General features: G+C 46.4%; 1 protein-coding gene across 2 annotated transcripts in view; it reads left to right on the top strand.

The window, feature by feature from the left end:
• Positions 1-11,909, top strand: part of TTBK1 (tau tubulin kinase 1) — an 88,985-nt gene extending 77,076 nt beyond the window's left edge. For both annotated transcript variants that reach the window (XM_066316731.1, XM_066316732.1), the window contains exons 14-15: positions 8,436-10,045; positions 10,805-11,909. In XM_066316731.1, coding sequence (XP_066172828.1) covers positions 8,436-10,045; positions 10,805-11,231 — 2,037 coding nt within the window. In that variant the 3' untranslated portion in view covers positions 11,232-11,909. The remainder of the gene's footprint in view (positions 1-8,435; positions 10,046-10,804) is intronic.
• The last annotated feature ends 6,342 nt before the right edge of the window (positions 11,910-18,251 follow it).

Below are 18,251 nucleotides of genomic sequence, written 5' to 3'. Positions count from 1 at the left end.
ACAGACTGGTGGATTCTTTCTTGGGGATTGGTGTTCTTTACTTTGCCACATAAAAGGACTGTTCTTCCCTTACCAAGCCTGTGCCACAGCCATTAGGCCACTGAAGTGTCTTGTTGTTTCAAACAAGCTCTTTGTTTCTTCTGTGATTCCATTTGACACTCAGCTCTCCCCAGCTGCTTCTGGAGCAGCCAGACCCAGGTGTTACACGAGAAGGCAGCATGCCTTTGAGAACCAGTCAACAGTCCTTTTTCCTTTTTGCTATATTTTTTAGATACAGGACCTCTGGAAAGAGGCCTGTTGCTTGAACTGATCAGCTGTAATAAGCAAAGGTGTTTCCAGCACCTTCTCCAGCTCATTCACATGCACAGAGGTTGAGTGGCTTTTCAGTAGCTGGGCTGTTTCTTTTCCAAAAGTGGCTCTAAAGCCAGTGAACACACACCTCTTCTAACTCAGCTAGGCTGTGAGCACTTGAGATGAGAAACAAGTGTCATTTGGGACACTGCTCTGTGCTTCAAACATTTCTTCCAAAGATTTCACTTTGGAGTGTTTATCTACCTCATTTGTCTTTTGTTTCAGTAGCATTGCCAGGCTTTGGTACCATCTTTGCCACTGCCAACTTTGCCCCAACCTGTGCAGCCTCTTTTGAGAGTCTTGGTGATTTGTTTTGTAGTAGAAGCCTTCTGCAGTCCAGGAAACCAGAGCAAACACCTCAATTTAGCCTTTCCAGAGTTTTCAGAAACAACACTTGTGGTATTCATACCTTCCTAGGGGCTCTTAAACTCTAAAGATCCTCAAGTGCTTTATTGCTCCCATGAGTCACTTCCATGCTGTTAGACATGAGGGAGTCAGCAGCAAAAAAAAGCCTTTTCAGAACATGTCAGGATGAAGCCAGATGTTTGGTTGAACAAAGGGAATTTCAGGAGGCTGCATATTTTATCATAATCTGTTAATTGTCAGGACAGTGGGTGGGATCTATATACCAAATACAACAAATATCACTGAGGCATTTCTTTAACTGCAAATCACCAGGAACTTCCCTTGCTCTCTCGTGGAAAAATGCACTCACTATTTGAATCTGGTGCTGTGGTCCTTTGTAAATAAATTAAGGCAAGAAAATACAACCATTGCTTGTTCACTCCTGTCTTGTAAAATAGCTCAATAGTAGGATAAACTGTGAGATTGAAGGTCAGAAAGCATGAAAAGAGATGTTCAGTCCTTTTCCTGTTTTCTAGTGTCTTTCTCTCTCACGCCACCATCAATCTTCCATGATACATATGTATACGATATGTGGAACTTTGAGGGCTTGACAGCAGCACAAGATTATTCTTGAAAATAGAATATTTTCTACTGCTTATCTGGGGTGATTGGTGACAAATACCAACCATGTTTGTCCAGTGGGTTTGGCATCTCTTCCTTAGGCTACGTGGAGTCTCTGTGGTATCCAGTTACATTGGTATTACAACCACATAGTAACCAACGCAGTTCTGCGTCAATGACTGAATTTATTTATATTTTCAACTGCTGGGTTATATGAATGACACATTTTATTAATGGTTGTCATTAGAGATTTATTCATGACGCTCTCAGAACTTCACCTGAAGCTGAGACCATTTTGCTACTTTCACATTGAATAAGAAAGGGCTCTTTTATCCCAGTCTATTCAAACCAGAATATTTTCTTTTTGTTTTTGTTTTTCTTGTTTCTCTTTGGTAAAAATGGGAGAGAACAACTTGGAGATAGCTATCGTATATTTGTCTGGCTCTGCTTGGCAGTAACAGATGGGCTGCAAGAGGCTAGCTGAAAAAAACAAAATTGCATTTCCTAGCAGACAAGGTCTGAATCCTTTAAAATCATGGATAATTTGCAAAACCCTAAAATCCTGTTAGGGTTTATTGTGAAAAAAATTGCCTCAATTATTTCTCAGCCGGAGAACATGAGGTACCTTTTTTGTGATCTGTTTCCCTGTAGTTGCCAGCTCTCCCCAGAGTGACTGGAAGAGCAAATAATTTCTGGAGAGGCTGACCAAAGTAAGCCAGATGTGCTTCCCAATTTCATTCTTGTCCCCAGGATGGTGTTGGGATGCTTTATGCTGGAGCTTCCATTTCTGATTGTCTGTATGTTTATGTCTGTGCGTGACCCACTTGTGGTCATGTGTGGTCCTGCCTTACAGAAGAGTTTCTGTGCCAATAGTGGGCCACTTTGCACACCCCCAAATGCTGAAAAGGCTGTTGCAAAGAACAAATCTCAGCCACTTACAGGAAATATCTTTATGGTGTCTAGTTCAGGTGGTACACCCGGCCTCCTCTGCATGCTGCAGGTTTGATTTCAGCAACCTGGCCCAGCCCAGGTCTCTTCATTCAGTATGTTGTGACATAAATACATGTCTCCCCTTTTGCTGTCAGCTGGTGGCAGAGTATTCTGGTGATGGGAACAGTGCTGGCACTTGGGAAATAATTTATAGTATGCAAACATCTATTTTGGGTAATATTAAAATGTGAAATAAACCACATAAAGGCTGATCATTGTGGCACTACCTTGCTTTTTGTTGTGTTTTTATGCCACGTGTTTTGTGTTTGGTTCACTACAACACCTGCATTGGTAGTTCCAGGGGACGGTGCAAAGAATAATTTCTGGGAAATGTTTCTAAGTGTTATTTGCTGTATTGCAACTTCTTTATATCACACCTGCCATTGAAAAAAATGATGTTACTATGAATGTACGTTTTGAACAAGCTGCTAACCATGTAACCTGGGGATTGGAAGCAATCCCCATTTTACATTCACTTGCATGTCTTTTAGTGTTCAAAAAAGAAATTTGCTCTATGTTTGGAGGTTTTATTTTTTCATATGCAAAGTGATTCAATGAGTTACCTCATCTAGTGCACTTGCCTCATAAAAATCCCCAGGGTTTCCTCCAACAACTCCAACAAGTTTCTCAGTTTAATAATGAGTGCAATTAATTATATGGCAACATGAAACACAGTAATGGCAATTTTCCTCTGAACAACTCAGATGAGGAGGATTTCCATGGGCCTCTTGCCCCTTCAGCTTGGTCCTTTCTAGAAAACCCCTACCAGATCAGGTTCTTATTCAGCACTGCTGACTTCTGATTATTTGTATTACTTAGGAAGATGTTTAGCTTTCAGAATATTATTCTTCTTCTTCTTTCTTGCTGCTATTAAGTTGCCTTTACAGTTAGGGACTAGAGGAATTTTTGGATTATCATTTCCTTCCACTTTGCTCACTATTTCCCAAGTCCCCATTGAGTGATAAAAATGAAGTGGTCCCCGTGCCCGCTCAGACAGGGAGCTCTGCACTGGTGGGTACAGAGTTGGGAAGCTGAGTGGCAGGCATCCCACCTTTACAGAGCTTTTGCTTCCATCCAAGACACTAGGAAAACTGGCACAAACCTAACACATGAAAGCACAAACAGGGAGGAGCAGAGCACTTATCCAGCACAGGACTGGATTGTCCTCTTCACGTTGGTAAAAAGAATGAAGAAAAAGGCTGTGGAGCATTGATGGTAAGATGCAGGATAGAAGAACATCTCTAACATTTATGGTGCTGATTCTTGGAACACAGCAATCCTGCAAGTAAGCATGGCAGCTCTAAGACTCCTGCTACTTTTACCTCATCTGATGCTGGTTTGAAGAAAGAGCTGCCTCAGAAACTGATTCTATGCTTTTTCCACACACTGTTGTCAATCCTGCCAGATCTCCCAGTCCCAATCAAGCTTAGTCTATGTTGGCAGAGGATAATGTCACTTCCAGGATATGCTAAGGTCCTGATAGTATCCAAATAAAAGCTGTTACAGGGAAGACTGGACTACAGCTCTTGCTGTCTATGTGCCATCTGCATCTCTCAGGGCTAAGGCCTCTTCCCATTCCCAGTGGAACAATTAACATCGTGTTGAGAACTTGATTTCTACTTCTCAGACTTTTCAGCTCCCATGAAGAATCTCAGGGACCAGCATATCCTTCCTTTGCATTACCTTTGTATCACCTGCTAGATTTCTGTTGCTGCTAAGCAAGAGAGTCCAAACCATATTTAACCAACTGCTACTTGAGTAGGAGGTGAATGTGGGTTTCTGTGGTCATTACTACTGAGGGGAGACAAAAGCTGTAGGGAACCAGTTGTGCTTCCTGGTTTGCTTGAGAAACTCCATCTGCTGGGACTTGAGTTTGCTTGAAGTGGTGGCTCTCAGTGCAGTCCCCTTCAATCAGGTCTCCAGTATTAAGAGGTCCAGCAGAATGGTTCTCAAGCTTCCAGGGGTCATCATGGACTGCTAGGACAGAAGGTTTGCAGAAGCTGTGGAAGTTTGTCTCAGGGGGAAGGCAGCAGGGAGATGGAGGGGACACAGCCTGCTGTAGCTTTAAAGGCAGTACTGTGTAGGGATCCATTTGGAAGGACATAGTTGACTAAAGGGATCCAAAGCTTGTTTTCCTCGAGTCTTTTTATTCTTCCTTATCCAATCCCTTTAGAGCCTAAGGTCAACCCCTTTTTGTACTGCAATAACACTGTAATATATGCTTGCACTAATTCTTCTGGTATACCAAGCATGCAAGACCAATTTAAAGCTTTTTTTTTTCAGAAGAAAAAGACTGTATTGTTGTGTATATAGAAGTACTGAGAGAGAATTTGAATTCTGTCTCCTGTATAAAAGCATGCATTGATTACCTGTATGTAGATCATGCTGTAAATGCTGCAGAGTACTGTAAAATCCTACACTTGAAACCACAATGAACAGGCAATGTCATCAAAAACAAATGAAACAGAAGCTGTGCAATGGATTTTGTGCCTTTTTTAAATCCATGTATGTTAATCCAGACAATCGGGGAAAAAAAAAAAAAAAAAAGAAAAAATGAACAAACAAAAAAAAGCTTGTATACTACCAAAACCTTATTAAAGAATCAAAGGCAGCATCTTGTTGATGGCTGGGGTTTTTTTATTTGCCTTCTTTCTTTGTTTTTCTACTTCCGTTGCTCTGGGAAGGTGTCCCCTGCTCATCCTTGGGTAAGTGGGAGCACTGCACAGGGATTTGAAGGAGGTCTGGTAGAACAGTGAGAGTTCCATTATTACTTATGCATGTGATCACTAAAAACTTACAGTCAAGACACATCTGGGAATAGAAACAAAGTTGTGTGACTGTTAGCGATCTACTTTTATGTACTTTGGGAAGGCCACACTATGGTTTCAGTTCAAGGGCTGTGAAGGCTCTGGTACCTGTGGAAAGGGTGGTGGAAATTTCCCTCATGCAGAAGAATCACAAGACTCTAGCTCCTCAAAGGCAGAGAGCAGTTCGTGCAGGCAGGTGCAGGCTTTTCTGGAGGCCACTGAGCCCACTCTGTACCATGTGTTGTATTAGGGCTATAGAAATTTTGACAGAAAATAAACCCACTGTCCTCAGATCCTGCACATCCTCAGAGATCAGAGGGACTGGGTGTGGCTGGGCTTAATTGCTAATTATTCCCAATTCAGCACTGTGAGTCTAGCTGAGTTCAAGAAGAACTTTGACAGGCACAGGTGCACAGGAAATGTAGTCTTGGCACTATGGGTCCAATTGGGTTCATTAAGAACTTGATCACAAATTCACAGATCACAGATTAATAAATAATGCAATTTATCAATACTATAGAGCTGGCCAAGTTAAGTAAGAACTTCCATGATTCAGATTCATGGATGCTACTTTTTCTTTGCCCCAATGCCCCCCTTCTTTTATACTATAATTTTTGGTGCTTTCCAAAGGGGTGGAACAATCACATGTCATAAGTGGGATTTTGGTGGCTGTCATTATATATGTAAGGCATGCCCCTTTTCTCTTCGTTTGGATTCTAAGGTGTGTGAAAGTTAATGTGTGAATAAGGCTTAATGAGGGCCTTGGTTACTTTCAGTCAGAATTTGAAGTTGATACAAAAGGTGAAATAATCACTTTCGTCCTCCTCCACCCACTGAAGCTGCACCCAGAGAGTGCTCCAGAGAGTCTTTGCACATATCCTAATCTTCTTAATGGACCAGAGTTACAACACAGCTTGTTGTAGAGGGTGAAGGGGGAGGCTGATGGCTGGTGCTGAAACAGTATTGGGCTGTGAGTCCTCCACCCCAGACAACATCCAGTGGTTTGACCTTGCTCAAGCCATGTGCAGGGTCAGTGAGGAGCCCAGCATCATCAATTTGTCACTGACATAAACCAACACTTAGTACTTGTCACATTATTCACCGCGTGGCCGTAGCCACACAAACAACAGCCATAACATTGTTGCACACTTGGGGACATCATGGACTGCATATTTCTTTTTCTTGACCACAGGGGACATCATAAGGATCATTTAACTTCATATAATGGATTTTTGGGGTATCTCTCTTCGGTGGTTCCTTTTCCTCCTCTTCCACATCTTTCATTTCCATCCATACAGATCTTATGCATATCTGACAGATCATTACCTGGGTTATCATTAATAAAAATCCACAAAATGTAATAATTACAACAAAAACTAGTAACAAAGATTGTGATAAGCTCTGCAGCCACCCAGTAAGTGAAAAACCTAACCCACGCAGCAGCTTGTTTAATGTCCATTTTCCATACTACATCCAAGATCTCTATTTGTTCTTGCTGTATACTTCATATGATCTAGTTGTTTACAAAGCTCCTTAGTTACATTTCATATATGAATGGAGCAGGTATCATCAGACAGACTCACACATCCACACACTCCATTTTCAGGTCATAATAAAAGTCTAAAAGTCTAATTCTGCTTCCTCCTAAGGTGCGAAAGTGTCAATAATCCCAGTGTGTGTTGGCATCACCATCCCTCAGCAGACCATGTTCCATCACTGCTGAGCCACTTGGTGTGCCCCAGAAGGGTGTGCTTAGCTCTGAACAAACCATGTCAGTCCTGGTGTCATTGTTAGTCAAAAAAGATCAGACACACATTGTGGCACTCCCCATGCCTTTGGAATATGAATTCCTCATGGTATATTAGTACACATGTCCTGAGGATGATGATAAATCATATCAGTCATTTCCCTATTAGTCACAAATATTCATGGTGGCTCAGGGATGTTGCAGTTCTATGTGGTTGCATTGTTCTTGTGCCACTTCAAAATATATTTTCCTTAGTTCCCCAAGTCAGATTTGCATGTGGGTTTTTTGATACAGGAGGATAAAAATACTACATTTTTCAGGCTCTGCACAATTTTTAATTTTTCAGGCTCTGCACAATTTTTAATTTGTCATTGGACTGAAAAGACACTGAGGGCTTTTTCTCCCCAGTAAAGACAAAATACCCATTTCCATGGCCAGGTGAATGTAGTAGCTGTTAACAGCTCTGGAGCTCACATGGTTAAGTGGGTACGTGTTTAGTTGTGTAGCCTAAATATCCTCTGGCGCTGTCGAATGCCACTGGAAAATGCAGATGTTTGGAGTCCTGCTGTTCATGATTAGGACTTTTCAAGGGTAACATGTGATGCATTATTGACCGGTTGATTTTATGGAGAGGTTACAGTTGCAAGCCTTAACAAAAGTGTGGTGTAAATTATTTAGTGTTAAATCCATTCTGCAGAGTGGTGCTGATGTGATTTTCATTTGCAACTGATTGTTAATTAGACCATGCTTGACAGATATTTCCTATTTATTTTGGCCTTGTTTGGTCAAGTGTGTGCATGTGTGTGTGAGCTACTGGTTTTCTGTAGGATCATTTGCAATCTTTTCACAGCCTGCTACTACCACAGGCTGCTGCTGGAGAAACAGTCCCCTCACCACCTGTCCTGTCTGCCCTTCACTTCTCCTGGCTGGACACCCCGGGGTCTGATAATGACACTTTATGTGCCAGCTTTCATGACTTGCCGATGATTTTAGTGGAAGCAGAAGCCTGCAGGAGACAGGCTACAGGGATATGGGAGCAGAAGGGGAGATGGATGGTGTACCAGGAGAACACAGAAGCACTGCAAGTGTTACTGCCCCAGGGACAAAGGAAAGTAATTGGGAAACTTATCTAGCCCAGAGGTGCCCTTTGAGTTCACTGTGGCCTGGGCATAAAAGAGTTGCTAAGTGGTTCCAATAAGAAAGGAGTGATTATGTAAATATATAAATACTGTAATAAATATGTAAATGCTGAAGAAGATTGAGAAATGTGAAAAAATCCTGAGGAATTGTTTGAAAATGATTCTGTTAGGTCCAGGTTACAGACTACTAACAAAGAAACTTCTTTGGCACATTTTTTTCCCTTCATTGATGAGTATCTGTGAATCTCTCTTTTCTGAGGTTTGTATGAATCAAATGATGGAGTGATGAATGCTCAGGCATGTATTTTGGAAGCATGATGGATTAGATGCTTTCCGTGGATTCCTTCTGCTGCTGTTGGTCCTGATGTCTTCTCTGTCAATACTATGTCTGAATGCTAACTCACTCTCCTCTTTTGTCACTTTGTCTTCCTGCAGGCATACATGCTGAAGTCATTTGAAATGAATGGCCTGCCCAAGGCAGTCCCTTTAAGTTTGCCTTACCAAGACTTCAGAAAAGATATGTGCAACTACTGGGAAAAGCCTAAGTTATCCCAGAGGATAAAGAAAGTTGATTTCTCAAATATTGTCTTGACTGCTCCTTGCAAACCTCTGGAACCTTATCTGGAAATGAACGGAAAAGAGGAGGAGGAGGAGGAGGAGGAAGAAGAGGAGGAGGACTATGAGGAGGAGGAAGATGAGCAGGATGAGGGGGAGGAGGAGGAGGAGGGCAATGAGATTGACATGCACAGTGATTCCAGCAGTGACCTGAGTCAGAAGAGCACAGAGCGCAGCCAGGAGTGCGCACCATCCACACTCCTGGCTGATGACCAGAAGGGGTCCAAGGGTCGAGCATCCACTGCTGATGGGGACCTGGAGCTGGAGGAGGGCTCAAAAACATTAGTGCTGTTTTCACCAGGTGATCTGAAAAAGTCTCCAGTGGCCGCAGACTTACCTCCAGAAGTTGATCTGGGCACTCTTGCTGCGCTGACACCTCAGAGCGAGCGGCCGCAGCCCATGGGGAGCCAGCTGGACGTGTCTGAGCCAGGGACCCTGTCCTCAGTCCTTAAATCTGAACCAAAGCCTCCTGTGGCAGTGGCTACAGCTTCCTCCCCGTTTACCAAAGTCGAGCGCACATTTGTTCACATTGCTGAGAAGACTCACCTAAATGTGATGTCTTCCAGCGGGCAGCTGATGCGGCACGAGGAGTACTGCCCTCCAGGGCAGTTCGAGGAGGTCATTGTTGAGGAGGAGCTGGAGGACAACCTGGTGCTGGCGGAGAATGGAAGCATTCATTCTGGGCTGGAAAGGGCAGAGACGGAGAGCTGCGCGCTTTCGGCCAACCACATCGAGAACACCTCAGAGACTGTGGGGGAGCAGCCAGCCCTTCCCAAAGGCATGCCAAAGCCTCTGCAGGACCAGCCGGAGCTCTCCAGCAAAGCGAGGCTCTCGCTGGATTTGGAAGAGCCTGACAAGGTGGCTACAAGGGAGCCTGGCCTCGAGAAGGCATCCTCAGCGACAGAACACCTGAGGCGAGCAGAGACCCCCCTTGAGACACCGCAGCAGGGCCCCAGGAGGCCGCTGGGCTCCAGGTATAGGAGTCGGATACCCATTTTGTTCTCTGAGGAGGACACTGGCTCAGACCTTTCAACTTCACTCTCAGCCAAAGAAAGGCTTTATAAGAGGGCAAAGCAACCTGACCTGGCTCGCCTGGTGATGGAGAAGAGACAGAGCTGCCTCCTCCGGCTGGCCTCAGGTGCCTCCTCCTCGGCCTCCTCCAGCGACGAGCGGCGGCGAGCCTCCGAAACCCTGTCAGCCACTGGTTCTGAGGAGGACACTCATGACTCTGATGACTCCATCCCACGGAAGGCAGAGAAGAAGGCTGCGCTGCTGGGGAGAGAGGAGAGAGCCGTAAGCACAAGGAGCAGAATTCCTCGTCCTATCATGCCAGTGAAAACTCCGGTGGAGGCAGGGAGGTCGGAGAGCTCTGTGGCCACTGCAATGGCAGGGCTGTACAGCTCCCCACAGGATGCAGCTGCTGCCTGCAGGTAAGTCCAGAACAGTGAGAAATGCAAAGAGAAAAGAAAAATGCTTGTTGAGGAGATACAGCCAGGGCTTTGCTCCCATGACTCAGTCCTTTACTCAGCTTGAATGCATAGTCCATCTTTGTTTCCTACAGTCATTTCAGCCTGAAGGTCTGTGAAATACTCATCTCTCTTCTTTTTTTTTTTAGCCTCTGTTCGCTTGCCATGGTTTGAGACCTTTCCTTTTACAAGCCCTTTCATTTGGTCTGATAATAGCAGATGCCCCAGCACTGAGCTCTCAGTTTTTGCAGCACAGCCATGACTCTGCAGGGAGACCGGGCCTCCTGGCCTGACTATTGCAATTAGAGCTGCAAGGGCAGCAGGCTGCCAGCTGGGATTGCCTCAGTTGGTTTATCTTCCATCACAGTTACCATCAGAGGCCAACTGGTGTGCTCCAACTCATGCCCACATTCCCAGACTGTATCTCCTGCCTTGGAAGAGGCTGCTGCATCCAATCTGCACGTTAAGAAGAGTCCCAGATACCATGCCTGTGCGTTGACTCACAGAGTGCTGGTGGATCAAGGCAAACACTTACCAGTTAACTGCACTGAGTTACAGGATGGTGTTCAAACTGGTGCCCCACCTGGTTCACAGCGTAGGTTCTGCCATCCTGGTGCTGGAAACTCCTTGTAATTGCCTGGCAACATTCATGCCAATCCTGCCAGGAACCCAAGAGTCCCTTGCAGAATTCCCCTTTATCCTCCCTCTTTTTTTCCTCTGCAGGCTTCAGACACAGAGACCAGCTGGAAGTGTCCCATATGAGGGCCGAACAACACAGGTACAAAGTCAGCTTCCTTCGTCACCAAGTTCCACTTCTCTTCCTCCACGGAGCAGCTCTCAGAGGTCCAGTGGTGCATCCGCTCGGAGCCCTGTCCTTCCTTCCAGGAACCCCAGTACTTCCCCCAGAAGCCAGCTGCTGCCTCGGAGGGAAAGTCCTTCTCCCTGCCGACAGCATAAACCAGGGACTGCTCCTCAGCGAGTTCCTCCTTCCCCCCAACCTCAGCCCTCAGCTCAGGCCCTGGGGCCTACAGGAGATTCCCTGTCATCTCCTGGCGTGGCCAAAAAACGACAAAGAGGAAAAACCCAGACTCAAAGTCCAGCAACCAAAGGAAAGCAGGTGTCCCTGGAAAGTAAGGCAGCTGCCAGATAATGATCTTCTTCTGCGAGCCCAGCAGACTGGGTAACTTCTGCATATAGTATACGCTTGAGATGCCGCAGCACAGCCTTCCATGCTGGACCCACGAGTGTATAGCAGTAGCTGTACCTGAATGCTTCACTCAACTCTCACCCCACACCACAATCAGTTCCCAGGTTCCTGGCAGCCTCGGAGCCACGGAGCCTTTCCAAGGGAGACACCCAGCCCACAGCTCACGCTTGCTAACGCACAGCACCAAACAGTGACCCAGGCAGCCTGCCCGGTGCCTGACCTGCCTCCCTCCCCAGGGATTCCCCTCTCCGTTAGCAATACCTCTCAACACCGGACTCCAGCTTGGAAAGAGGAGCAGAGGTGACAAGAGCAAGGCCTGCTAAGAGGAAGGCTCCTTTCCTTCAGGCAGCTCCTTCCTTTCTTCTTGCTGGGAAAACACCAGCGTTGGTCACCACCATCTCCCTGAGTGTTGGCTCACCTCCCACCGCCTGTATTAGCAAGGGATTGCCACTAGCTTTATTCAAGAGGGATGGATGCATCCTTGTGTGCTAAGAGAAGGAGTAAGGAGGAGAGGGCTCTTCTTTCCAGAGATGCCTCTACAGGTGGGAATTAGGACATAGGTAGGTCTTGCTGGATGCTCCTACCTGCTCCAGTATGTCCCACTAGAGGAGGCTGTCTAGCATTGCTGTTCAGACACTGCTGCTGTTTCAGCAGATGCCTGTGTGGTGGGTACTTAGGTGGAATTAGGAATGTGTTGGCAGCTTGCTGGGAAATCAAAGCTCTTGCTAATTAATGTAGAAGGGAGCACACTGCAGCCACTTCTGTCACAAATACCACGCTGTGATCTGTGGACACTTCATCCCCCAGCAAGGGTGGCTCCTCTCAGCCTGAGTGTGGTTGGTACCACAGACCTGTAGTCGACAAACACAGCTCTGTCATCAGTAGTTAATAGTCACTGGATGCCTTTAGCCTGAGTGAACCCTTGCACCTGAATTCCTTGCGTTTATTGTCACACTCTGGTGTTTATGAATTTTGGCACTGTGGTTCAAAGTTCCCCCACATGGCAGAGTGAGAAAATTACTATCCTGTAGAATACCCCAAACCTGCTGCTTTGCAGTGAGAGGTTTGCGGGCATGCCATGGCCATGTGCATTTCCATCTGAGGGGACAGTGGGTTGAGTGGCAGACGTGGGGTTTATGTCTTTTCCTTGGTGCTCACCTCTGCCACACGTTGAGGAAAAACAATGTGAATGTGAAAGCAATGTGATAATATTCAAGTAATATTATCTGAACAGAAGCTTAACACTCAGCTAGAACTAAATCAACTAACTGTTCAGCCCCAGACTAATTAGGAAGGCTTGAAAGTGAAAGAAAGCAGGACTGATACCTGTCTGATCTTGATGAGATCTTGAAGTAGACAAAATTTCCCCCACACCTCATAGGAGAAAACACTCCAGACCCAGATACTTTGTGCTTCACACCATTGACATGCCTAAAAGAGGCTTTGCATGAGGCAGAACAAAAATACAGCTGCTCTGTACACCCATGCCTGCAGTTGCAGCTGTCTGCAAATATTTACTGTTTGCAGACAACAAAGCTTAACAGAGGAACCGGAACAGTAATAACCTTGATTCATTTGAACATGAATGCAGGCACAATGATGGCCATTGAGTTCAAGGTGTCCTGAAGCTGCTCATATCTACAGGAGTCCTGGAAAGGAGTATGAGAGCTGTGACAGGGTGGCTGGGAGAAGAGGGTACTCCTTGCACACCTCAACAGGGAAATGTGTAGAAACAGGAGAAGGAATTACCTCTCAAAATGACAGTCTCAGTGTTTGCCAACACTAAGAATTTATTTCACCTAGCTCAAAGTGTTTTTCATTGATGTGGTTCATCCTGGTCAAGTAGCACCACAGCTTAAGCTGAAAACATGCCCTCATCTTTGCAGAGCAGCACTGGGAACTCAGAGGGAACTCAGGCTGTGGTCTGCTGGACTGAGCTGGTGTTGCCATCAAAGCAACAATCTTCCAAGTTCCAGCTGCTTCATTGCACAGTTCTACCACATTTACACTGCAGCAACCCTCTGATAAAGTGGCTGGAAATGCTGATCCAGCACGACACAAACTGCTCTGGTTCTCCAGTTTAGTTTTCATCTGCTTCATTTCATTACTCTGGTTCACCATTTGGCCACACAACAGAAGGACATAGGGAAACTGTGACCACTTCTTCTGGTGGCACTATAACTTTCTCTGAGTTGAAATATAGGTTGTACTAGAACCCAAGTATGCACTGCAGGTTTAGAAACTAGAAAACAAACTCAAAGATTCTTTCCGGAAATATAAATCATAATGGGACTCCTATTAATTTATTGGAGGGTCTATTATTTTAAGAGTGCTCAGGTGGTAAGACTTGGTTGTGAAGCCTTTACCAGATGATCCATCCAGGTCTTAACGCACATGCCAAAAATTACATTGAAAGAGCTTTGAAAGATGACTACAGGACTATTAACAGGGGTTAGCAACCTGCCTCATCATGGGAAGCCAATAAAGCACAATCAGTGTATTTGTTCAGGAGAAAGTTTAAAGGACAGTTTTCTGTGGCCCTATGTCAGGAAGGAAGCTCCAGGGCAGAGACAAGGCTGGACAGGGCCCTGAGCATCCTGGTGTAGTGCAAGGTGTCCCTGCCTATGGCAGAGGGGCTGAAACTGGATGATCTTTAAGGCCCCTTCCAACCCAAACCATTCAGTGGTTCTATGGTTCTGTGGTCTTCCTCTGACACATGATAGCAGGGAAGTCAGAGCAGCCAAGAGCAGCAGATGAAGAAATCAGGCAGGCTTTTAATTTTGAAGCAACCATCCAGTGAAGTCTCTCACAGGACTTTGGGACTTTTTCTTATTAAAAGGTTTCTGTGAAACTGAGCTGTCTTCTAAGAGGTGTATCTACCTTGACCCAACCAAAAGAAGCAGGCAGGATTCTGGTGACACCAAGGTATCATCTCTCTCTGTGGTGCAGCAGATTCCTGGTCCCACTGGGATATATGCCAAAGCTGGTATATACTGGAGAGCTACCTGAGAGGTCCCACAGGTTTCAGAAAGCAAGGGAAAGATGGCCAGCACAGAAAATAACAGCTGTTCACAGTGTTGTTTGACAGGGCTGGGCTGAGGGTGCAGCTGGGTCCATAGAGATCTGAGACCAGCATGAGTCATCTCGTGGTTGTGCTACCAGAGTCCCTGCTTATACAGAGCCCTGCTTCCCAGCTTTCCTTGGCATGGAGGGCAGCAGGAGTGTGCATCAACAGCATGGTGTGCCCCAGGTGAGGCCCTCCGGGATGGAGGTGCTCTTGTCTGGGGAAGCACCACACAGAGAATTTCCTCTGGCTCCTCTCTTCCTCTGCTGCCCTGCAGAAAAGTTGAAAGGGCACCTGGCATCGGTGGAGCAGAGAAGAACATGTCTGGGGACAAGAGGGGATGCGGCCTGTGATGTTAGGGAGGAATGCCAGAGGATCTGGTCTGGCATCACAGGACATGGTGGGCTGTCACATCCCAGAAAGGTGGGAGAGGCAAGACCCTGTTCTCTGCTGTGGGTCTTGTGCATGCTCTCAAACCTTGAGGGCACATGGGTCTGCTCAAGCACTGCTGGGGGTGTGTGGATCTGTCCTTGGAGGTGATTGTGTGTGTTTTGAGGGAACTCCTGGGACAGGCCACCATTGTTCCTTCATCTGTGCATTCATCTGCATGGGTAGAGAGAGACAGGTCTTGTTCATCTGTGTTGGGACTCCAGGAGTCTTTGGGACTGCCTGGTGCTGTGCTGAGCCCTCACTCTGCAGGGGCCTTGCCCACCAGCCGAAATGTCACCGTGGCAGGTGAACAGGAGCCAGTCAATGGCTGCTGGCTGGCCAGGAGCTGCCTGCAAAGAAACATGGCTCCAGGGGATGTAGCAGGTAGGGAATCTGAAAGGCAGTTGTCAGCACTGAGCCAGTGTGGCAATGGATTATATGAGCAGAAGGAGGAAAAGGACAGATGACACCAGTCAGACTGATACTGTGGAGAGGCTCAAACTCATGGATGGATGGAGCTGCTTAATTAATTTGTCGGGTTGGCAGCACAGGCGCTTCTGCTTGCCTTGGTGCAAAAGGTATTTCGGTAGCAATTATCTCTGGGTCACTTGTGCTTGGAATCAGTGAGAGGCAGGAGACTTGGCTTGCCTTTTTTAAAGTAAAGAATATTATAATATATATAATTATAACTATAAGTAGTGACCATTATATATAGTGACTAAGGTTAAAAGGGATCCTGCTACCTTCAGAGAAGTCTCATCTGTGTCTTCAGATGTGTGCAGGGCTGAATGCTGTGTGCAATGAATGTGGATGGGGGAACAGGGTACCACTCTACCAAAGTGCATGTCAGCTGTGAGGCTCCACCTGCCTGAGCACAAACCAGGGCCAAAACACACCAGCCTGGGTGACTGACAGCTGTTCTGCTTGCCAGCAGACCGGCAACAGCTTCTGGACTAACACACAGCTCTGTGGAGCATGGATCAGGATCTGGAGTGTTGCTGTTCACATGGCTGCCCCTGACTAACTAGTTTTGATCCAAAGCAGATTGTGTTGGGGAAAGAAAGTCTTTCATATTTCTCCTTTCCAACCCAGAGGTGTTTTTTGCTGTAGATCCTGTGTAAGAAGACGATCACTGATAGCCTGGGCAGCTCCAGTAGTAGCTCAGTGGTCCCTCAGCACACTTCTTTCTTCTCTGTATAGTTTATTGACCCACAGCATGATCCCACCACTATTCCACATGCACAGACACCAGTGCCCACCTAAGGCCTTGCCCCACACATCAGTCACCTGCAGTTAAATTAATCCTGTGAACACAGTAAAAGTCCCATTATGGACATAATGAATTTGGTATCAAATGGGTTTCTTCTGGCTGAACTGAAACATGCCTGTGCTCTAGCAGTGCTAGGCCATTTTGACACAGCCCACGGGGACCACCTGAGAGTTTGCAAGCACTTCCATCTGTCTGCCAGCTACTCCTGCACCTCCACATGAGGAAGAGAGAGCTTGGGCTGCTGTTCAGGCCCTTTCCTCTTGTGGTGTGTGCCTGTAACTGGGCTGCTGGGTGGGAGCCTGTGGGCTCACTATGTGCTGGCTCCTGAGGTCCTCTGCAGAACCCCCAGTGGCTGTGCTCCTCAGCAGCAGCAGGTACTGCATTCCAAGGGGCTGGGACTATTCTTGCAGTGGCAGCAGAGCCAGCTGATGTTAAGACCTCCATGAGCATTGGGGATGGTAGCTTTGCAAGGCCAGGGAATAGCTCTGCCTGCAGGCTGAGGTAAACTGTGATCCAGGTACAGCCAGAATTCCATGAAATGACAGTGATTTATACACTGTCACTCTCCTGTCACTTCATTCCTAATGTAGCTCCTCCAGCAAATCTTGTCTTCAAAGTCACTGTATGTTCCCTCCAGGTCAGTCCCTCTCTGCCTGGGTTCTGCAGAGCCTGAGGCAGACTTGGCCATCAGCCTGTGCAGCAGGCCCTGCCCCGTGCAGGCCAGTGTGCTGGGTCACAAGGAGGAACATTATCCCTTTTATTTCTGGAGCTGCAAGTGGCTGGAAAACAGGTTTAAAGTAAACACTGATGCCTTCTGTGCTGAAAGGAGGAAGGGAGCTACCAAAGCAAATCCAGAGCTGGGTTCCTAGTAGGGACCAAGATAATAATTACTCCTGCTCTTAGCTCCTGAACCAGAGGGGCCTCAGGGGTGAGAGCTCTGCCTTGGCAAAGATACTGCAGGACTGGTGTCAGCATGGTGCTCCTCAGTGGCTGCTCTGCCTCTGGCTTGGCCCATATTGCCCTGCCTGGAGCACAGGGAGCTCTGGCACAGGTTCCCTGGAGGAGGCTGGGGCTGATGTTTCCTTGGCAATGCACAGCACAGACTTGGGCCCACCCCTGTGGAGGGTGGGATGAACTCTGCAGGACGTGGGGTACCCGTGTGTGAAGCCAGTGTCAGCAGGACTGCTGTGCTATGGGACCTGCTGCTGCTTCTCCAGACAGGAATTGGAGCTGGAAACACAGATAATTTTATATATCTCCTTTTAACACGATAGCATGTGACTCTACACTCAGACGTTGTACCCGGCACACCGATGTTTTCCTTTGCCTCTGGCACACTCTGGAGACAGGACTTGTGCTCCGTGGTACTGCCTGGAAATGTGACTGAATCCCTAGGCTAAATCTCTCTACATATCTTCTTTGCATTCTTTAGGAAAGCAGCTGGAGAATGTTTACACACTGCAAACAGAATGTAGGACTCCGACTGAGGAACCACAACCTGGTTCAACTGCATGGCAAATTTCTTGGCCATAAACTCTGGCATGCATCACAGAAGCCCTGTCTGTGTACAGACACACCTGGCATTTGTCTTAATTTCAGATCACATCTTAAGAAAAATTAAACAATTATGCCATTTCTTCTTCATATCAAATACAGTTGTCATTAGATTTGTTATTAAAAGGGGATTCTGGATCATGCCATTAAAAGCCTGTCTACCTTTTTCATTGGTGTCTTCTCCTGTTTATTACTGTTGCAAGACATGTTCCTTCACCATAAACCTTTTTACAACCACACTGTGGGCAGCAGGCTCAGCCATCCACTCCCAAAACAGCACTTGTCAGAGAGAAGCCTGCTTTTTTAACGATAACAGCAACAAAATTTTAAAAAATGCTTTGCAAAGTCTAGATGCCACTGTTATGATGCCACATTTGTAGACATATTGGACCGACACGTTAATAAGTGGGAAGCTGAGCAAAAGCAAACCAGTAACTTGGCATGGTTTGGCTTTTAATACTCTCTGACCATCTGATGTTTAAGCTGAGAACAGTTTTTACAAAATTCATTTTACCATGCTGGAGTTACCTCATGCCTATGGTGTGCAGACCACATGCAGGGGTATGTAGTAACAGTTTAGTACCCAGCTTTAGGAGGGGGTGGTGGAAGAAAGAACAGAAAATAATTTAAAAAGACACTCCCTTGG

Source organism: Sylvia atricapilla, chromosome 3 (genome assembly GCF_009819655.1).
Source record: "Sylvia atricapilla isolate bSylAtr1 chromosome 3, bSylAtr1.pri, whole genome shotgun sequence".
Taxonomy (NCBI): Eukaryota; Metazoa; Chordata; class Aves; order Passeriformes; family Sylviidae; genus Sylvia; species Sylvia atricapilla.
This window is presented reverse-complemented; position numbering and strand designations above follow the sequence as displayed.